We start from the raw sequence: 23,954 nt of genomic DNA, 5'->3' as shown, positions 1-23,954 counted from the left end.
CCTATGATCAAGAATAATTTAGATTAAATTATAAAACATTTATCTCTTAATATTATGATCACTATCACAATAATAAATCTCTAAATTTAATCAAGGATATTATTATATTAACAAATATAATAAAAATAACAAATTATTTGATACGTGATTGATTGAATTGTGGTCATACTATTTATTCCAAACACAACATTGGTAGTTTTCATTTACATGAGAACAAGCTTGTAAGAGTTCTTCTAGCCTATGATTGCCAAATTCCTAAGTATTTTTGTGTGCATTAATCCGTGCATGCGACCAACATGTAAGCATGTCTCTTTCGAGATTCCAAAATGAACATTCTGTCCTATCATTTTAAAGAATTTTTATTCATACCAGAACACTTAAGGCTGTGGCTATTGTTCTCGGTGAAATTATTCTAGCATCAAAGGTTTTATAAAATACGCTGAATGAATTGCATAGAGATTTGATATTGTCACTACCATGGAAGAAATATTTCTCGTAGCTTCTCCTTAATATGCATGTATAATAAAATTGAAATGGCTTCATTTTTCATGGGATATTGGTCTTTTTCTCTATGTATGTGCTTAGTTGGCAAATTGATAGTCCAATTATACTCTTTATAGGTCATGATAAAGAATTATGCTTTTAATTTATTGTTGAAGTATCATTATGCTTTTAGTTTATAAAAGTATCAAAAATTATTCTAATTGTATTTTTTCATTAGTGATTCTAAGATTCTTAATGCAAAATGATAAAAAAATAAATGAATGAATGAAGTATTAATTAGTGCCCAAATTTTAAATTATCAAATTCGTTAAATAAAATATGCTAGAGAAGTTTACTTGAAAATATGCTATTTTTTTCATCTTTAAATGAAAAATGATTGAATTATCATAGTTTCAATTTTAAATCATTTCATGTCGTGAACATATGGAGTTTATATATGAATTGCGTGAGAAATGCTGCTATAGTTACGTCATTTTGTTTAAGATGCCATCTAATTAATAATATGTTTTTTTTCTGGTGTTCATTATTTTTGTTTTTTATTTGTTTGTTTTAAAAATACAATTGATACTTAAAATTATTATAATGACACAAATATGCATGTGTATAGTAAAAAACGGTATGTCTAATTTATTGCAATTGACAATTTAAGAATAAAATAAATAATCAACGAAAATTCAAGACTGAAATAGAGTAAATCGATGACAAATATCCTGGGTCAATCCCACCCTGCTGTCAAGTGCCAATTCCTGGGAAACATAAGGTGTTATTATTATTATTATTATTATTATTATTATTATTATTATTATTATTATTATTATTATTATTATTATTATTGATACTCTTTAACCTTTGATATCATTACATTATTACTTTGATATCATTACATTATTATTTTTATTTATTTATTTATTTATTTAGTTTTTTGTTTTTGTTCTGTTCTATAAATTTTCAATAAGTGAGGAAATAAATTATAGAATTGAAAGGATAGTTGTTCTTCATAAGATCAAAATTGTTCATGTAGTTTAAATCATAAGTTATATTTTTTTTGGTCCTTACAAATTCATTGTATTCTCATTTTTAACTTTTCTTGAAAAAGATTAATATAAATATATCTTTTCTGCTTAATAATTTACAAATTACTGAAATAGTATCTCTTGCTATTCACATCCTTCTTTATTAGTGAGGTAAGTAGATAATGAAATTTTTAAAAAAAAAAGTATTATAAATTTGTAATAATTGCTATTGTTATGGTCATGTTTGTGCAATTGAGATTGGTCCAGGAATAATTGGTTCTTGTTTGTATTGTGTGAATCATGATATAGCTCATAATTATTTATATTATTGATGAATCTATATAGTTAAATCTACATTATGTATCTGTTACGGAACTGTTACAAGTCCAGTTCAACTACTCGTCAGGTCGGGGCAACATTCCCGACCTAGGCCCAAACCAATCTCAAGGAAACTCAACGGGTCGGCTCTCGGACACCCGACCCAAGCGACGTACGGCCACACTACTGGCACGGCCCAGACCTCGCCCAAACAAGACGATCAGGTCCGATTCATCGAAGCGGGACCTGAATCCCCGACCCAACGATTAGGGCAACCAATGCTCCCCCACGTGCGCAGGAACAGCGCAAACATTCTGGACATTGGGCCAGATCACCTTTAGGCCCACCCAACACAGTATATAAAGGGAGAGGTCAGCACTCCCCCCAAGGTACACATCATCTTACCTAATTTGGCTACCAAGTCGTACGGACACTGACTTGTGTGTCGGAGTATCCTTGCAGGTGGCCATCCCCTCTGTACTCCGCTCCACCTCCGGCATCGTTAGCCCACGTCAATCCTCGCTCCACGTCAGCTCAGGGTCTCTCCCTCTCCCCTACTCATCACCATCTGACCCGTCGAGCACCCGAGAACATCAGGTAACGAACATTGGCACCGTCTGTGGGGACCCCGGTGCAGACGTGGAGCGACCCATCACTTCGGAGGAGCTCTACGAAGGAGGCGGGGCTCGCCTGATCAGGGCGAGTTCGATAGCCCGCGCCGCCGAACAGCCGAGATCCTCCATTCGACCAAACCAACGAATATACACCAAGACCCCCGAAAGATGTCCCTTCGGGGGGACAGGAGCCAACAGCGCCAAGATCATGCAAGAACTCAGGCATAGAGTACAAAACCTTGAGCGGGAGCTAGCCGTGATGGGCCGATCCCACGAAGACGTCAGTCACCCCCATGGCAGCATCAGCCGATCCCACACCCGCACTCGCTCCCCCTCCCGAGCATACGACAGCCAAGAAAGAAGCCTAACAAGGCACGACGAGGCGCACACACAAGCAACTTCCCGACCTACCCAATGCGGGTCGGAAAGCCGCTGGGAATCCCAGAAGGGGAAGGCCAGGAAACAACAGGACCCCATTATCATGGGAGCCACTCCTTTTCACCCCTCGATCCTCAAGGTCCGGCTCTCGAGAAACTTCGACATGCCGACGGACATGAGGTACGATGGGACCAAAGACCCCCAGGAGCATATCACAACCTTTGAAGCAAGGATGAACTTGGAAGGGGTAGGCGAAGCGGTCAGATGCCGGACATTCCCCGTGACGCTGGCCGGCCCGGCGATTCGATGGTTCAATGCCCACCCGCAAGGGTCCATCACAGCTTTCACAAACATATCCCAGAGCCTCCTAGCTCGATTCACGACACGCATAGCCAAGGCAAAATACCCAATTAACTTATTAGGGGTTACCTAAAAACCCGGGGAGCCGACCAGGAAATTCTTGGATAGGTTCAACGATGAATGTTTGGAGATCGACGGCCTCACGGACTCGGTCGCTAGTCTATGCCTAACAAACGGCCTGCTAAATGAAGACTTTAGGAAGCACCTCACAACCAAGCCTGTATGGACCATGCAGGAAATTCAAAGTGTGGCCAAGGAATACATCAATGATGAAGAGGTCAGTCAGGTCGTAGCAGCCACTAAGCAGCTGCTCCCTAGCTCATCGGCACGGCAGGCCCCTCAGGTCGACAGGTGCAAAGAAGCTCCCAGGGACGGCACCCTAAGCAAGTTACCCAAGCAACCACGGGTAGGAAGGTTCACGAACTACACGCCACTTACAGCACCCATCGTAGAAGTCTACCAACAAATTGCAGACAAGGGAATCCTGTCCAGATCTAGACCATTGAAAGAGAGAACGGGAGGCAACAAGAGCCTTTATTGTGATTATCACAAGGGATTTGGTCACAAAACCCAAGACTGCTTCGACTTCAAGGATGCCTTAGAGCAGGCCATCAGAGAGGGAAAGTTGAGCGAATTTTTCTGGCTCATCAGAGAACCAAGGAGGCGAAAAAAGGAACGCTCCGAGAAAGATCGGAGCCAAACTGTTAAACTAAGGCAAGAACCCGCAGGGGATGCCAATAACCCCCCAACTTTCGTGGTCAACATCGTAGTCGGGCGCGACAGCCCCCCTAAATCCAAGTCGGCAGGGAAAAGGGACACCCAAGTACTCTCCATCTCAGCAGATGGCCCCGCCACCAGCAAAGGGTATCCCACAATATCTTTTGGCCCAGAAGATAAATGGTTCTATGATCTCCCCGAAACCCCCCCCCCCCATGGTAGTTACCGCGATAGTCGGGACAGGACTAGTCAGGCGTATCCTCGTCGACACGCGGGAGCCGATTCTAACATTCTATTTAGAAACGTGTTCAACGCCATGGGGCTTAAGGAATCCGACCTCAAAAATCACCAGCATGGAGTCATCGGACTAGGCGATAACTACATTAAACCCGACGGGATGATCTCTCTCCCAATCTGCCTAGGAACCGGTGACACCAGGAAATCGATTATGGCGGACTTCGTAGTCCTCAGAGACTCCACTGCCTATAATATCATCCTAGGGAGAAAAACTATCAACGAATTCTCAGCTGTAATATGCACCAAGTTCCTAACAATGAAGTTCATAACGAACAAGGGAACGGTTGGTTCCATAAGGAGAGACCTAGAAACGGCAGTCGCCTGCGACAGTGCTAGTCTCTCCTTAAGGAAAGAATCTAAGAGGGCAGCCGGCGTATTCCTGGCAGATCTGGACGTCAGGATAGAGGACAAGCCAAGACCAGAACCAGAGGGAGACATGGAAAAGTTCCAAATAGGGAAGTCAGCAAATCAGTTTAACTTCATAAATAGAAACCTGCCCCATGAACTCAAGGGCCCCCTCATATAGATCGTAAGGGCAAACGGCAATCTCTTCGCATGGACCCCATCAGACATACTGGGATTGGATCCCGAGGTCATGTCCCACCGGCTAGCCATAAAGCCTGATGCCAAACCATAGCTCAGCGGAGAAGAAAGATCTCGCAAGAAAGGGCTGAAGAAGTCGCCAAACAAACAGCAGGGTTGGTAGAAGCAGGGTTCATAAAGGAACTCGAGTACTCGACATGGCTATCCAATGTTGTCTTAGTAAAAAGCAAGCAGAAAATGGAGAATGTGCGTTGATTACTCCGACCTGAACAAGGCATGCCCAAAAGACTCTTTTTCCCTCCCCAACATTGACACCCTGGTTGACTCGGCGGTAGGTACCATTTCCTCAGCTTCATGGATGCCTACTCTGGCTATAACCAGATCCTGATGCACCGACCTGACGAGGACAAAACGGCATTCATAACACCAGGAGGCACTTATTGCTACAAAGTAATGCCCTTCGGGCTGAAGAACGCAGGGGCCACCTACCAAAGGCTAATGAGCAAAGTCTTCCATGACCTCATTGGCAGGTCGGTAGAAGTTTACGTCGATGATATCCTGGTGAAAACAGCAGAACCAAACAAACTAATAGACAACCTCCAAGCGATCTTCAAAGCACTAAGGAAATTTAACATGAGGCTCAATCCGCTCAAATGCGCATTCGCCATGGAAGCAGGGAAATTCCTAGGGTTCATGATAACACAAAGAGGGGTAGAGGCCAACCCGGACAAATGCGAAGCCATCCTGAAAATGACAAGTCTTGGGTGCATCAAAGACGTACAGCGACTAATCAGAAAACTCACGGCCCTATCCCGGTGATGCGTGAGCATCTTTTCTATCTTTTCCTAGTGAATTTGCATCTAATTTGTTGAGTTTAATAAAGAATTAATTATATTTTAGCCAATATGGATGCTACTTTGAGTCTTTTGCAATTTTGTTTATTTTAGGTAGCATTCGACTGGATTTGATGGAGTTTCTGCAGCTCAAGAAGGAGACAGCAGCGAGGAGCGACTCGTACGTGTGACTGACACGTACGCATGATTTGGAGCTTTCCACGGCAATGCATGCGCGTGACTGACGCGTACGCGTGATTTGCAGATTTGCTCAGCGACGCGTCCGCATGACCGACGCGTCCGCGTGACTTGCGAAAAAGACCATCGACGCGTACGCGTGACTGACGCGTACGCGTGACATGCGCCACGTGCAGAAAACGCAGAAAATACTGGGGTGATTTTTGGGCCCCATTTTAGCACCCAAGTTAGGCGTGGATCCAGTGAAGCCAAGTGGTCCCCACGTTACAAGATGCAGAGTAGTTAGTTAATTCTGATTTAAATTCAAATTTGATTTTAAAATAGGAAAAGATATTATCTTAATTTTAGATATTAGATTTTTAAATTAATTAGGATTAGTTATAAAAAGGGGAGACTTCTCTTCTATTGAGGAGATTCCATTAGGGAATTCTATACAAATTTACATTCCGCCTTCCATGAGCAACTAATCCTCCATTGTTAAGGTTAGGAGCTCTGTCTATTTGTATGGATTGATTTTATTGCTTTTTCTATTTTAATTTATTCATTGATTTATAATTTAAGAATTGTTTTCGCTCTTTATTTTATGAATTTGGGTGGAACGGAAGTATGACCTATGTTCTAATTGAGTTCTTGTAAAACTTGGAAAAGCTCTTTACTTGAACAACAGCTTGAAAGCATATTATACTGAATTTCTAATTGTTTGTATTTAATGGGATACATGACATATAATTCCCTTATTTTTGGATAATTAGGATTCTTGTGGCATATAAACTGGAATTTGATCATGTAGCTTCTAATTGGAATTAATTGACCAAGGAATTGGCAGTTAATAAATTTTAGAGGAGACTAGGAAGGTCTAAGGAATTAGGGTCTAGTCACATATAGTTTGCCATGAATTAAGTCTTGCATGATTAAATTAGTTAGTAAGAAAAGTTAATCCGGAAAAATAGATAACTCTGAAACCTTAACAGTTTTCTCCATATTTTATTCCCAACTTATTTATTTGTCTATCCTTTTTATATTCTGAATTCGAATTTAAACCTTTTAAATATCTCAAAACTATTTTCTGCTTGTCTAACTAAGCCTATCAAACACTATTGTTGCTTAATCCATCAATCCTCGTGGGATCGACCCTTACTCATGTAAGGTATTACTTGGTACGACCCGGTGCACTTGCCGGTAAGTTAGTGGCTTACAAATACCGCACCACCGGTTTCTCGGAGCCTCAGCTGAGAAAGCACTCCCGTTTTTAATCTAATGAAGAAAGGAATCGCCTTTGAGTGGACCCCGGCGTGTGAAGAAGCATTTAGCCATTTCAAGAAGATGCTCTCAGAACCACTCATACTCAACAAGCCCAAAGAAGGAGAACCCATGTACCTCTACTTGGCAATAACCGCACAAGCCGTGGCGGCAGTCCTCGTCCGGAAAGAAGAAAGGACTCAGCGCTTGGTATACTTCATTAGCAAAGTGCTCCAAGGAGCGGAGCTGAAATACACCAAGCTGGAAAAATTGGCATATGCCTTGCTAACCTCGCAAGAAGGCTCAAAACAATATTTTCAAGGGCATAGAATCATCCTAAGAACCGACCAAGCGATTCGCCAGGTCCTCCAGAAACCCGACCTCGCGGGAAGAATGATGGCATGGGCAGTAGAGTTATCCCAGTATGACTTACAGTACGAGCCTAGGTAGGCGATCAAGGCCCAAGCAATGGTGGACTTTCTGGTAGAAGTCATAGGAGAAGCACCTGACATACCGAACACACAGTGGAAACTCCACGTAGACGGAGCTTCCAACCAAGCGTTCGGAGGGGCCGGGATCATCCTGGAAAATCTGACAGGAATAGCTTACGAGCAGTCAATCAAATTCAACTTCCCAGTCTCCAACAACCAGGTAGAATACGAAGCGTTGATAGGATGGCTAATTCTAGCAAAAGAAGTCAGAGCATCAAGGATTGAGGTAAATAGTGATTCCTACATAGTTACATCCCAGATCAACGGCAGTTACCAGGCAAGGGATGCGCTGCTACAGAAATACCTAGAGAAGGTAAAAGAACTTTGCAAAAACTTTGATGAAGTCACAATCCAGCATGTTCCCAGAGAGAGAAATGCCCGAGCAGACCTCCTTTCTAAGTTAGCAAGCACTAAGCCCGGAACAGGAAACAGGTCGCTAATCCAAGGGCTGGCAACCGAGCCAGCAATCATTCTATGCGCAACCCAAGCGCGTGGCTCCCCCTCCTGGATGGACCCCATCCTCTGATACATAGAGAAAGGCGAAACACCACCAGATGAAAAAGAAGCGCAAGCCGTCAGAAGAGAGGCTCCCAAATACGTGATTATACAAGGGCAGTTGTACAAGCGGGGACTCCATCAACCTTTGCTCAAATGCCTTCGACCCGACCAAACGGACTACGATTTGAGCGATGAGGGATGTTGCGGTCACCACATCGGAGGAATGTCGTTGGTAAGAAAGATTATCCGAGCAGGATATTTTTGGCCCACCTTGATGTCGGATGCTCAGGAGTTCGTTAGGAAGTGCAAGAAATGCCAAGAAAATGCCAACTTCCATAAATCCCCACCCGAGGAACTCAGCTTGATGATGGCACCCCGATCTTTCACCCAATGGGGAGTCGACCTCTTGGAGAAATTCCCACCAGGGCCGGGACAACTAAAATACTTAATAGTAGCCGTAGACTACTACACCAAGTGGGTGGAGGCGGAGTCACTAGCTAGCATATCCGCAGCAAACTGTCAAAAATTTTTCTGGAGGCAAGTCATTACTAGGTTCGGGATCCCAGAGTCCGTCATATCAGATAACGGAACATAGTTCACCAACAAAATTTCAAAGAGTTCCTCTCGGGACTAGGAATCAAGAAAAAATTCTCCTCCGTCGAGCACCCTCAAAGCAACGGACAAGTGGAAGCAGCCAACAAAGTCATCTTGAAAGGGCTAAAGAAACGACTTGAAGGGAAGAAAGACTCATGGGCAGACGAGCTAGCCTCAATCTTATGGTCTTACAGAACCTCCCCACAATCATCTACCGGCGAGACCCCATTCCGACTCACATACGGGGTCGACGCAGTCATCCCAGTCGAAATAGGGGAGCTGAGCCCAAGACTACTCCTCAGAGAAGGAAGCGAGGCAGTTGAGAAGGACCTAGTTGACGAAACAAGGCAAATGGCGCATCTAACAGAGACAGCAATTAAACAAAGGATAGCCCTAAGATAACCTCGGGGAAGGCGACCTGGTCTTGCGACGTATCAACATAGGACCACCAACCCTAGGAGAAGGCAAGTTGGCTACGAATTGGAAAGGACCCTACAGGGTAAAAGATGTCCTCGGCAAAGGCGTGTACAAGCTGGAAAAACTAGATGGAAAAGAGGTTCCGAGAACATGGAACATGGCAAACTTAAGAAGGTTCTACTCATAAGGAAAGTGATAGAATGGCCCGACAACACGGCCATAGCCGCCTTAGTCCCTTTAATTTTACTCCTTCATTTATGTATATATACATTACCCTTTTGTTTTAAAGTTTCGCGTATGCATATATATAATGAACTTTGTTCTTTGCAAGATTTTCAAAGCAACATAATGGCGTTAATAACGAACGGTCGACCTAACGGAAGCTCAGGACTGATCACCCCGAGAACCAAAGGGACATAAGTTTAAAACAAGCGACAAACGGGGGTAAAATACCATAAAAATGGTAAAACGAAAGGCCACGACGGCCCGGATAAACGTAAGCGATAAAACAAAAGCAAAGCCACGGCGGCCCGAACAAGCAAATAAAACAAAAATCCACGACGGCTCGGGTATATGAAAGCAATAAAACAAAAGCAAATAAACATTAAACAAATTCATGAAAAGGAAAAGTGTTCATTACAAACAAAGGCACCTAAACAGGCCCAGAAACAAAAGGTACCAACCACAGAGCAAAAGGCAAAAGAAACAGGAAAGGACCACCCCCTCAGGACTTCAAGATATCGACGATCTTCCCATTCTAGACAGTCTTGAGAGCTCCAACTTGGGAAAGATCGAGATCGGGAGCCAGCACAACTACCTGAAGCTTGATCCCTTCTTCGATCAAATTCACGCCCTCCCGAACCCCCTGTGCAGGTTCCCTATTTTTCTTTTTCAAAGCAACCATATCCTTACGAGCAGCCTCTGCCGAGCTTTCTGCCAACTTAAGTTTTTCCTCCAGCTCCTCAACCTTCTTCTTAGCTGCGGCAGCCTCACCACGAGAGGTGTTTAAGTCCGTCATCAAAGCAACATCCTGCTCCACCAACCTATTCGCTTCCTCGGCATACTCGTTGGACTTTTCCTCCAGCTTGGATAGCTTTGTCTTCAAAGACTCCTCCCGAGACCTTGAATCCGTCAAGTCCTTTTGGGAGTTCCGAAGCTTCACCTCCATGTTATGATAATTTCCCAAAATAGGCTCCACCTTCTTCGCAATAGTCACCGCTCGAAGAAGGCTGCGATAGATCCACCTCGCCTGCCCGGAAAGATCGGCATCACGGAAAAACTCATCGCTGCTGGGGAGCAATTGGGACTCAATAAAACCCCCAGCATCAAAGTTTTTTTCCACGACCGAGAGCGTCTTCCTAGAGTCACGTTTTCTTTTCTTAGGGTTGCTGACGACCTTCACGTCATCACCAAACCCCAGATCATCATCAAGAACCACCTCCGCCTCCACGCTTGGGTTCCCCGAGGGATTCCCAACGGGGGCCTCAGCCTTATCTGGCTGACCTTGATCAACCCCGTCGGCCGGACCACTGCCCTCCTCGGTAACCTCGTGGTCCTGGCTTGCTGAAGGAGTCGCCGATGAGTCCTCACCACCCTCATCACTTCCTTGGATGAGGCTCATCAAATCAGCCAGAGTTTTCTTCCCGCCAGCCATAGAAACTGAAAACAACCAAGGGAAAGGTATGAGCAATGGAATAAGTGAAGGCACAAGAAATAAAAAGTAAAGAACTCACCAACATAAGACCGACCGGCCTCCAGATCCCCCATAACCATACGAGGGTTAAGATTTTTCTCCCCAAAAATTGCCAACAAGATGTCAGCAATATTACAATCCTCCGGACTCAACCAATCATAAGAAATTTTTATCAGATAATCGGATCCCGCTCCGAAACTCCTGTAGGTCGGGATCCGTCTATCCCCCTCGACAGTTAACTAGAAGGGCTGATGACCTTCAATGGGCCTAACCTTGAAAAAAGTTGACTTAAAGTCATGATAAGAATCCTTAAAAAGGCTAAAAAATTTACGATCTTGTTGGGCCCTAAAAGACATATACCCCTTTTTTTCCTTCTGATGAGAAGGGTTTGTGAGAAGAAAGAGGTAGAGGAAGACATTTACAGAAGTCGGCAGCTCCAGATATTCACAAACCATCTCGAAACATCGAACGGCAGCCCAGCTGTTTGGATGCAATTGCGATGGAGCAACATCACAGCGGTTAAGCAAACCCATGACGAATGGAGAGAAATGTAACCGCCGAGGAAGAGCGCCAAAAGACAGGGGCATACATGTCTTTTCACGAACTTTGAAATGATAGAGCATTTAATGCCCCGCACGGAAGCCAAGGAGGCAGCATCAGAGACGAGGCAACTACGCGTGCGAAACACGAAACGCCATCAACGGACTCCCGAGGAGAAGAATACATCCCCTCTCGGAGAGTAAGACAAATGCGCCTAGCCACGAGCCCCAAAACCTCGAGCCTAGCGCGTTGGGGGCACTGTTACGGGACCGCTACAAACCAAGTCCAACCACTCGCCAGGTCGAGGCAACATCCCCGACCCAGGCCCAAACGAATCCCAAGGGAACCCAACGGGTCGGCTCTCAGACACCCGACCCAAGGACGTATGGCCACACTACCGGCACGCCCCAGACCTCGCCCAAACAAGACGATCAGGTCGGATTTATCGAAGCGGGACCCGAATCTCCGACCCGACGATTAGGGCAACCAATGCTCCCCCACGTGCGCAGGAACAGCGCAAACATTCTGGACATTGGGCCAGATCACCTTTAGGCCCACCCAGCATAGTATATAAAGGGAGAGGTCAGCACTCCCCCCAATGTATACATCATCTTACCTAATTTGGCTACCAAGTCGTACGGACACTGACTTGCATGTGGCCACCCCCTCCGTACTCCGCTCCACCTCTGGCGTCGTTAGCCCACGTCAATCCTCGCTCCACGTCAACTTAGGGTCTCTCTCTCTCCCCTAGTCATCACCATCCGACCCGTCGAGCACCCGAGAACATCAGGTAACGAACAATATCAGTCCTATTTATTGATCTTTGTGGTTGTGGTAATTGGTGAGAGTTATGATGAAGGCTCTACCTTTTGGTGAGAATGAATTTTTAAGAGTGAAATGATATCATGGTTATGTTGGAGAATGGTAGTTATTGAGAATGATCAATGTGTTAATTTTGTTGTTAACTATGTTTGCTTGGGATTGATATAATTGAAATTCTCCCATAGGCCTTGGTGAGTAAATATTAAAAAAAATTCAACAAAATTAATATATCCTTCTAGAATCACTCACTATTCGATATATGTTAATTGATGTTTCGAAATGTCTAATTAAAGGATCTATTTTCTAGAATTATGCTGTTGGTAGGAATATAAAAAATCCTTTTAGTTTTTACAAATTACTTCTCCCATTTTTTTAAAAAGTGCAAACAACTTAATTCCAATAGAACTTACACTAAACATAGACAACAAAATCTTATGTTATAAGAAATTTTTTGTGTATATTGTGATGCCTATGTAGTCTGATGGTATACCAAGTACAACTACTCAACAGATTTTGTTTCGGCAGGTAAAGTTCCTTTACTACTTCAAAAAAGTGTTAATTGTAATAAACAAAATGCATAGAACTCTGTGCAACACTATAGCATCAATGAAAAAATATTGAATAAGCAATTTTAACAATTTATGTCCCATCTATCAAAATACTGAATGAGCAATTTTATCAATTCATGTCCCATTTATTAGTTTTAGCCTTTTTTTATTCTTTGAAATATATAATTGTGCTAGAAGAATTTATGAAAAGAACAAGACCCTTTCCTAATGAAGTAATTTCAAAATTTAAGCTTTTAAGTTATAACAAAATTTTAAAAAAAAATTACAAAATTTGTTTTACTAATTAATTGAATTTAAGAATATTGTTTCTATTCAGCATCTCTATATTTTATTTTTGTTGAAAAAAAAAGAATTTATTACTCTCAAGTAACATAATGTTTTTTTATCTAGACCCTTCAATAAAAATACTCTTATTAGTATCTATTTACTATTGCATAATTTTAACATACGCTTAAAATAATGTGAATTAAAATTGACTTGAATGTTTTCATTCTTTTGTTTGCTAGCTACGTTTTGATGCAACTATTTGGTAAAAAAAGCTTGGATTTTGAAGGATGTCCATTTTTGCTTCAAAAAGGTTAGTGTTACATTTATTTTCTACTTTTATAGCATTAGTTTAATTAACCAAATTAATTGAGAAAGTAGTTTTTCTTTTTTTTTGAAGCTATTATTTTTCTTTTTGTTCTCCTTGATATACACCAAATATTAAAAGGTATAACATATTATATGGTGACTTTAATTAGTAAAAAACATAGAAAATAATAATATTTTTAAAAATTAGGAGATAAAAATAAAAGAGAACTTTAAGGAGGTTCATCATTACAGAAGAACTTAGGAGAGATTTAGATTTGAAAAGAAATAGACATTAAGTATGTATGCCGACAGGGGATCGGCGTGTAGTGATTAGAAGATGATTTGAGACTGCAAATTCGTGATTGTTTGTTTGCAGGGTCTTAATGCGGTGCTTGGGTGGTTATTTGTTGTAAAGATAGTTTATCTAGAATAATTGATGTAACAGTCTTTTTTTGTTTTTCTCTTAGTTTAGGTTATTTTTTGTATCAATTTGTCGTTGAATGTATTTTGTGGAACTGATCTTACTAAATATCTTCTGGTTTTGGTAAATTTAACTTATAAAAAAACATGGAAATAATTTCAAAGCATATATTTGTATTAAGATATGTAATAGAAACCATGTCCTTAGATACAAATATTTGTATTTGTCTCCTACTTTTAACCGTTATCTATTTATTATTTTTCATAGTCTACTCATTTCATTTACTGAATAGATAACAATTTGAACTATGATTATTTGGCAACTTGGCTAAAGGTAGCTAATCAAAAAAATAAATCTGCATTTGATGCTAACCGCCAATAAAAGTACACCAATAAACATTTTGTATAAATGGGCAACTTTGTTAATTTTATTTAATTAAAGAATTTTTTATCTTAAAAGAAATATCGTAAATTTATAGAATTGTATTATATTGTGCAAGTTATCAAAGAAAATAGTTTTATGGTAGTGTTTTTATTTTTTGAGAAGATATTTTTTATTTCAATTTTTAAGTACAAATTGAATAAAAATTTAATTATTCAAAAATGTTTTTTTTCTTTTGAGTTGGTATTTGTATTTATTTAATATTTCATTCTCTAATTGCTTTGCAGAGAAGTCAATGAACTTATGCAACAGCTCATATATGAAAGTATTTTAAGATAGACAACACATGTTGGTATAAATGTGATTTTATAAAATCAATTATGATTAAAAGAATTTATTGTCATATAATTTGTGTTGGAATATTTTTTTTATAGGACATTGAAAAAATAAATATATTTAAATAATGTTAGTTAAAATTACATTGAAATTTAATTTATTAATAGGATATAATTTATATATTTTTTGTATTAACTTTTAAATTTATTTTTTACAATAAAATGATATATTTAAAAAATAGATATTTTTATGGTATAAATATTAAAAAATATAATTTATAATTACAGATTTTAAGAATATTTAGTGTTAAAATTGTGTGCGTAAGTGACAACATTATTGAAATCATATTTAACTTATGTACAAGAATATGCCTAAATAATAAAGATTATTTACATTAAATCTAAGTTTACAATAATTAAGTAAAACATATTAATGCATCATAATAATGTCTAATTCATCTAAAAAATAAAAAAATCAAAAATAGATTTTAACAGACATTTTTAAAAAAATATTTTTTAGTCTAAACAACATTTAATTAAATGATTTTTTAATATAAATATTTTATTTAAGATGGTACAAATTGTCAAATTGTAAAAGTTTTTCTGATGTAGTATAAATTAGTTTTATAAGATATAATTTTAAGATTTTATTTATAAAAGAAATAAATACTCCTTTAGGTTGGTAAACTAAATAATTAAATATCATTTAACTTACAAAATACTTATGAAATAATTGTAACTCATTAATACGAAAAAATTTATAATAAATTATATATATAATAAGTAAAATTTAAATATTAATAAAAATTATCAACTATCAAATAGACAGAAATTCAAAAAAGATGTGAAAATTAGATCGCATCAAAATTATTTGTTTCTTACTGCTTCACTATTTTTTTATAATTAGTCTTTTTTGTTGTTAATAATAATAATCCTTCTTATATAATAAAAAACTATATTTGATCTCATATCTAATTATTTTTTATTTTTAATTTTTTTAATTTTAAGATTTGTGTATATGATGACAATGATTTATATTACTACTATTTTTATAGGTAGTGATTTTGTCTTTCTATTTTTAGATATTATATAAAAATTCTCAACTAAAGAATTAAACAAATAAATAAAATTCACTATCTTATCTACTATCATGGCAAATAATAAATTACATATTTTTTTATTTTATTCAAAATTTTAGTGGTAAAAGACATATTACAATAAAAAATATAATATATTTATGAATTTATTAGTAATAAATATCTAAAAATAACATATTCAGTAATTAAGTTTTGTTATTCTTATTATGTGTATATCTTTTATAATAAGTACTATTTTGACATTTGTATTTTCTTAACAATTATACAAAAATTTTGTTTGTATTGTTAATTAAAAATAATTAAAATTTATGATTAATTAATCATTTTTATATTTTTATGAAGGTATCAAGAGTGTTTAGTATACTAATTGTATTTTTCATGTGTTTTGTATTTTAATCAATATAATTATTTTATTAAAATATTAACCTATTTTATAATAGTTAATTTTACCTTTTCATAATAGTTAATTTAGGACAATTTACATAAATAAAATAAATGGAAGAAAGTATTATGCAAATACAACATTCTGAAAAATCAGACGCAAATGCAACAAACTTAATTGTATGTAATCCGCGACATCCTAATGCGATTTTTGATTACACGTAATCTGCTAGACCCTGTTGCGGATTATATTCAGAAGCTGCAAACACATAAACCGCTACATTCTGTAGTGGTTTATGAATAGATGGGCCCAAAGTGTATTCTGGAGACCCTGTAGCAGATTATGAAGGGAGTGAAACTTTGGAACAAATTCATGAATACCAGTATAATAGTAACAACCCATGATACAAAACGTACAAAGTCATACAAATATACTCATCATAAGCAATAAGTCGTACAAATATATGAAGCCATAGAAAATATAATAGCCACCAGGCATTAACACTAACACAAAATAAATTACTACATAAGTCATACAAATATAATAGTCACAAGTCATTAACACTAACAGGAAATAAATAAGTCATAATTCATACAAATATAACGGTCAGAACTAACACAAGGGGCGCTACTGCTGGTCACCATCATCATCATGGTCATCCCCAAATGGACCAAGTAGGTGCGAGCCTGTGCCACATCGAGTCGGACGCCTAACTCTGGTTGCTCGCTGATCTCTGGGTGGAGCATCCTATAGACCCACTCCAAATGCAGATGGCGGTATCCCTCCATGCCAAACCAAGGGTCGTATGGGCTTCCTGCGGGCTCATTAAGGTCGACCAGCAGCTGGGAGTCAGGAACCTGGGATGACACATCTGCTGGCTATGGCCTGTACTCCGGAGGCTCGAACGGACCCCTTGGGATCAGACTCTGGTATTGCTGAATGTCGTCACCCCGTGTGATCTTAGCAAAGTTCACATAGAACTGTGGCCCAGCCGGTTGATCGTCAAAATCCATGCTCAAAGTAGTGTTAGCAAAATCAGCAAACATTTGCGTGCTCTCGTCATGTAATACCTGGGAGCTAGATACGTGAGTAAAAGGTATACCACCCATACTAGCCTCCGCAGTGCCACCAGCCTGAGTGCCACGAGCAGCCCGTCGTCTAGCACTAGATCAATGCAGGCGATGATCTGGCTGGCCTCCGTCATCACCACCACCAAGCTGCTCCTCCTGCATCATGTCATCGAGCCAGCGCCACTCCCGATCAGTGGCACGTGTACCAATGTGTTGTCTCCACTCCAAGTGTCTGTTATTGGGCATATCCGACACTGGAACTCTAACGGGCGCCTGCGACGACCCTTTGAGTACAGCATCCTCCGAAACCTCAACTGGCCTGAGATCTGCGAATGCAATCTCCGGTGATAGAATCCTATGTACAACACGGTACCACCAGTCTAGGAACTCAGCGGATGGACCAGGATCAGTCACTCTCTGGATACTCAACTCAAAGCGAACTTGCTAGTCCCAATGCTCATACCATGTCCTATAGTAAGAGGGAAACCATCTATCTCCACCCCTGCCGTCCTTACTATGAAGATACTCTATATTCAGGGCTGGCTCAGGCAGATGTTGTACGCTTCCTAGCTGTGGGAAGACGCTATCTATTTGATGCCACTCAATCACTGCAAAGTATATCAGACTAGTGACCGCCTGCCATAACCAACTATGCTCCTCAGTCAGTATCTCCGTATGAATGACTGCAAGTACGCCCAGCAAACCATAAGGCTCCCACACAATCTGATAGTGAGGAGACCAGTCAGCATTGTAACAATGTATACAAATAAGTGGGGGAAGAACTAATAAAATATTGAAAACAAAAATAAATGACTTACATCTCGATCACCTAGTCGATCTAATGCCAGGCAATACTAAATAATCCTTTGTTCCTTCCCATCAGACGTGGGTAAATAAGTGGCCCATCTGAATGATAGAAATATCACATAAATTTGTAATTTCATATGTAGAACGTTAATAACTTGTAATGGAGAATGAAAGAGACTACGTGTATTAATGAATACCTGGATGCCAATGGAAAAGAAAAAGCGTAAAATTCCTGCGGCCTCATTGTGGGGAGCCGGCAAAAGATCCATGACTGTAGCAACTGTAGGGGCCTGGCCAAGTTGGTGATGTTTCTATTTGCCACCCTACACATGCTTCGGTACAACCATGCCAACGCAGCTGAGCCCTAGCTATAGCTGCCCATGTCGTCAAATCTCGCCACAAATGGCAACCACCAAAGGTGGACCCGATTACCACTCTTTTCCATGAGCAGCTTTGTCGACAGAAGCATCATAATATACGCACGTGCATATATGCGCATGGTCTCCTCGAAAGCATCAGCCAGTAACACTCTGAACCTTTCATGGAACCATGTGAAGTGGACCGTGTATAACTTTCTCTTATCCGGTGGAAGAAGCTTACCAAATAACTCTTGGAACCACCCTCATGTTAGTTTGGCCCCCTCGATATGCAGGTGGAAGTTAGTCATGCATCCAAAAACAGGCTAGCCATCCACGGGCAGCCCCAGCTGATATGCCACATCCTGGAGCGTGATAGTACACTCTTCGAACGGCATATGGAAAGTGTGGGTCTCAGGCCGCTACCTCTCAATGAATGCACTGACCAGAGGCTCATCCAACCAGAACCAATGTACGTTCAGCCTAGCCAGGTGGTACAACCCATCCCTCTCCAAGTAAGGTATGATCTTATCATGTAATGGCATATTCTGTTGCCTGCGAACGTTATAAATATATTGGGTTGGCTGCATATTCAGAAATAAAGAACACCTGATTAATTTCTAACACTGACATCACCAAACCATAATTTATGTTTCAAGACATAAACTACCTAATTTTTAAAATTACAAATTTACCATCTACAATTTAAATTTTAATTTTAAATTTTAAATTTTAATTTTCAAAACCTAAACTAAACTAAGGTTCTATTTTCCTAATTAATAAATAACTTCCTTAAGATTAAATAAAATATGCAAATATATCATCCAATTGAAAGAGAATAAAGAGACTTACCTCTTCATTGATGGTTCCGGCTACGTGAGCAACGCCGTTGAGCCGGTACAACCGCCTTTCATCTTCCATGGTTCCGCTTAATGAAACTGCTCCAAGAAACTCACCCTAAACCCACCCTTTTTTCTCTGCCTTCTCTCTACTTTCTCTCTTTAAGTCCCTATATCAACACTCATGAAATGAAATTCGCTACACCCTCACGCGATTTTTATAGTGAGTCACTCCCTTCATAATCTGCTACAGGATCTCGCGGAATACACTTTGGGCCCATCTGTTCATAAACCGCTACAGGATGTAGCGGTTTATGTGTTTGTAGCTTCTGAACGTAATCCGCGACAGGATCTAACGAATTACGTGTAATCAGAAACCGCGTTATGATGTCGCGGATTACATATAATTAGGTTTGTTGCATTTGCGTCTGGTTTTTTAAAATATTGTATTTGCGTAACACTTTCTCCCATTTATTTTATTTATGTAAGTTGCCCGTTAATTTATCTATTTTTTAAAATTTAGTTACAATGTATTTTAAAAGTTACCAAAAAATTATTAATTGAATTAAATATCAATATAGCAAAAGAGATTAATGATTTAATTTTTTTGTATACTAAATAAATTAATTCTTTTAACAAATATATATTAATCTTTTTATAAAAAAAATTATACATAAATATAATAAAATAAATTAAGTACATGATTTATGCGTAGCACAAGTTATACACTAGAGGCTAATGATATAAATAAATGTCATTTGGTTAGTATTTATTGTTTGTATGTTTAGAATATAAATTATTTTTATTAAAGTTTTATTATGTTTTTTGGATTGTATACCAGTAATATATTTAAATACAAATATAATAGTTTTTATATTTAAGTAGAATCTTTTAATATGAGCTAGAAAAATAATAAAAAAATTTTTGCTCCTATAAATATAGAATAAAATAATTTTATACATTGTATAATAAATTTGTATATACAAAAATTTTTTTAAATAAAAAATAATAACTATTAGTATCAATAAATAGATATCAATAAATTTTATAATGGAATAATTTTTGGCTCAGACATAGTTTGAATTTTACACTAATTTTTTTTAACAACTAAAAAAATAAAATATAATCTCTCACTATTAATTTTATAATAAAACCTATAAAAATATAAAAAAATAATAAAAAATTAGAAATCACACTTTAATTTACTCCTTCAATTATTTTTAACAATTTAAAAAATTCATTCCCTACCGATTGTACCAAACACCACTGAGTAGCTAAGCTAGCCAGTTAACTTACATAGCGCAGCTATGGCAAAGATGCAAATAATTCCGGACCTATATATCATTCTTATCTTCAACTTAATTATCGGATAATCAATCAATCAATCTCCTATATATTTTAATTTAAGTCTTCATTGCGCTCAGTTAGTTAGTTAGTTACTTTTGCTTTCACCTTCACGAGAATGGCAAATTATTAGTTGCAAAAGATAGCCATGCATGCATGTCTATCTGAAAGACGTATAATACACAATATCAAGTTTTATTTACAACTCATCGGATAAATATATTCTTCTTACCTACTTTTATTTATTTATTTGTTTTTTTTTTTTTTTTTGGACTTTAGATAAAAGTACTGTTTTGGTATCTTGTTATTCTCTTTATTTCAATATTTCATACCTAACTTGGCTTTTTTTTTTTTGGCGATGCGACAGGCAAAAATTCACTTCTCTCTTTTGGACACTCCATATGTATCCACTTTTATTTCTCACTCATACTATTCAAGCATCTATGATGCGTATTTTCACCTTGTTTTGCAAATGCAAATTTTAGGATGAATTTGGCCGAGGTGTCAATAGCTACAAAAGGAATAGATAGATGATAATGTATATAGAGAAAGATATATGAATTCACGAGTTTGCCAAAAATATGGCATAAATTGATTTTATTTTATTTTTTTTCACAAGATATAATTATACTACACGTGGGACTTTTGCATATCCATGGGTCCCAAAAGCCTTATGGACGCCGAGCAACAAAAATATTTATATATCTAATTATTAGTTTTTATTTTATTTTATTAAAAAGGTACTTAAATACAATACTTGATTACTGGTAATAAAAGGATTTTCTTTCTATTATATTTGTTTTTGTATTTTTTATACAAATATCATGATATGATGGATCAGAGCTTTTTCGAGTGGACTTAGACATCAGGTCTAAATATACTTAGGTGTGGGTTCTTACTTAAGTGCCAATATAGCGATTTATCCAATATTTTTATTTAGACGATGGTGAAAGTACTTGTAAAGCATTACAATACTAAAGTTAGCAAAAATTTTAATTACAGATTTAAGTAAAATATAATATAGCAATTTTTATGTAAGAGTACTATTTGTATATAATTACTTTATAGTGTGGACCGTGAGAACGATATTAAATCTTTTGCGCCGAAAATGAACGGAACTAAGTAATCTGCTAAAACCGTAGGATGTAAAAATAAATCGGTAGGGAGCGTTCCGCCTTAGAAAAATATGATAAAAAAAATTAATATAAATAATTAATTATAATTACTATAATTACTCAAATTAAATAATTAATATAATTGATTAGTTATAATTAATATGATCACATAAAATATTAAATAGTCACAAAAAAATATTAAATAATTTGATACTAATCTTAATCAAATAAAATAAATAAATAATGCATTAAATAAATCAAATAAAATAAATCAAAAGATACCTTTAAAAATATTATTTCATGTCAGCTATAATTTTAATAAAAAAAGCCCCGATTTTAATATTCCATAATAGATAGATAACAAATTTGAAGGGATTTGAGTTTGGCTATAATTTAAATTCATGAGATTTACAAATCAATTAATTCAATTTATATTTTGTATCCATCCATCCAAACAAAGTAATTAATTGATTTTAAAATGAAATCAATTTCAATTTTGTTTTGTCCTATAAACATACCATAAGTAGTAATAATAATAAAATATCACATACAATTTAGATGAGTCAATGTAAGTATGAAATCACAAACAATAATAACATGTACAAATTGAACAATATTCGATTTTTGTAGACATTTATATTTATATTATATTACACAACATATACGTGAATAATAACTACGTGCTTAGACTAATTAAGAACTAAAAGATACAAAGTAGCATAAAAAGGAATGATATATATTAAGAAATAAGAATACACAAAAAAAATAAAAGAAACAATAGTGTTACCAAATTAAAATGATCCTATCGATCTCTAGGTAGCTAGCTGTGACCAGGTAATTGACTTAGATCGATCTCGTCATTATAAATTGAAGAATGGTAATTGGTTCTCATCAAACACTACACTACTGAATCTTAAAAAATGGGCGGCAGCAGCAGAGTTCAAAATGCAGTAGTTGTTGTAACGGCGGTGTTGGTGGTGTTGGGAATGAATGTTGATGGGTTCAGCACGGAACTGATTCCCCGGCATTCTCCCGCGTCCCCGTTTTATAACCCATCAAGAAGCCACTACGAGCATTTGCAGGATGCAATTCAGCGATCACGGAAGCGAGTGAAGCATTTCGAGAACAAACTAGAGGCCCCTCTGAGTCCGGCCGGTATAGAGTATCTGATGCGGATATCCATCGGAACTCCGCCGGTGGAGTTTGTGGCAGTAGCAGACACTGGGAGTGATCTAACATGGACTCAGTGCCTGCCATGCACACAATGCTATAAGCAAAACTTCCCCATCTACGATCCCCGCCGTTCGTCCTCTTACAAGACCATCTCATGCAAGGCTGACGTGTGTTTCGACCTACAAACCATAAGCTCAGGTTGTGACCGAAACAACAGCACATGTGAGTATCTTTATGGATATGCCGACAGTTCCAAAACCCAGGGAACGCTATCCACTGAAAGTATTACCATCGGCGGAACAGTGATTCGCAACAATATATTCGGATGTTCACATCTAAGCACGGGGACTTTTCCGAGCACAGCGAGCGGCATCATAGGGCTTGGTGCTGGCAAACTTTCCTTGGTTTCTCAGTTAGGTGAGTCTGGGAGAAAATTCTCCTATTGTCTAGCACCATATTCTTCTAAATCCACCACCAGGATAAGCTTCGGTTCCGATGCCCTTCTTTCTGGTGTCTCAACTCCTATTCAGAGTGATCCTGCCTTCGACGCCTTCTACTTCCTCTCTCTTGAATCCCTCAGCGTTGGCAGCAACACAATCCCACTCCCGTCATCAAACGGAGGGGGGAATATCGTCATTGATTCTGGCACAACGGTCACATTCCTACCACAAGAGACACTTCTTCGATTGGTTTCGGCTTTGGAAGAAGCCATAAGGGTTCCCAAGACGACTGACCCTACCAGTACATTCAGCCTTTGTTACAGGGTTGAGGGGGAGAGTGAATTTCCGAATGTGACTGCAGATTTCAAGGGGGCTCGAGTGGTGCTACGCCCAGTGAATACCTTCGTAGAGGTTGCAGATGGTGTGGTGTGCTTGGCAGTTTTGCCAACACAACGAGTATCTGTTTTTGGGAACATTGCTCAGACCAACTTCTTAGTGGGATATGATCTTGATGCTCGCGCTGTCACTTTTAAGCCTACCGATTGTACCAAAGCCAATTAAGTTCCGATCCATGCCTATATAATATAATACGTATCCTTTATATTTTTTAACAACTTCATGTATATCAAATAATCCATCTGCTATATATATTATTCAGCTTAGTTAAGTCTTAATGATTATTCAAGAATACATGCATGACACCGTGGTAATAATCCTATTTTATTTATTCAGATGCATTATAATTTTTTCAATAGTAATGGTGAAGACAGAATTCGAATGCACAATTCTCTTCCTCCTCATAATTACTTCTCATGCTGTAGTAGTTTTTATTATTCAGTGTAAAGAGCTTCTAAAACTACAATATAAGTTAAAAAGTTAATTTCTTTTTCTTATTTTTTAATTTAAAATTTAAATAATTAGGGTAATAATTATTCTATTTATAACGGATTTATTTTTTAACTAGTTAATTGAACGGAGGTATG

At 38.0% G+C, this 23,954-nt stretch overlaps 2 protein-coding genes across 2 annotated transcripts; both read left to right on the top strand.

Moving 5' to 3' along the window:
• Positions 1–3,416: 3,416 nt before the first annotated feature.
• Positions 3,417–4,727, top strand: LOC130975809 (uncharacterized). Its single transcript, XM_057900545.1, has one exon. The coding sequence runs from the start codon at positions 3,417–3,419 to the stop codon at positions 4,725–4,727; it is 1,311 nt and encodes a 436-aa protein (XP_057756528.1).
• Positions 4,728–22,278: 17,551 nt separating this feature from the next.
• LOC130975776 (aspartic proteinase CDR1-like) lies at positions 22,279–23,532 on the top strand. Its single transcript, XM_057900516.1, has one exon. It carries the CDS (start codon positions 22,279–22,281, stop codon positions 23,530–23,532), a length of 1,254 nt encoding a protein of 417 aa, XP_057756499.1.
• The last annotated feature ends 422 nt before the right edge of the window (positions 23,533–23,954 follow it).

This window comes from Arachis stenosperma, chromosome 1 (assembly GCF_014773155.1).
Source record: "Arachis stenosperma cultivar V10309 chromosome 1, arast.V10309.gnm1.PFL2, whole genome shotgun sequence".
Taxonomy (NCBI): domain Eukaryota; kingdom Viridiplantae; phylum Streptophyta; class Magnoliopsida; order Fabales; family Fabaceae; genus Arachis; species Arachis stenosperma.
Note: the sequence above shows the minus strand (reverse complement) of the source record. Positions and strands in the feature narration are given on the sequence as shown.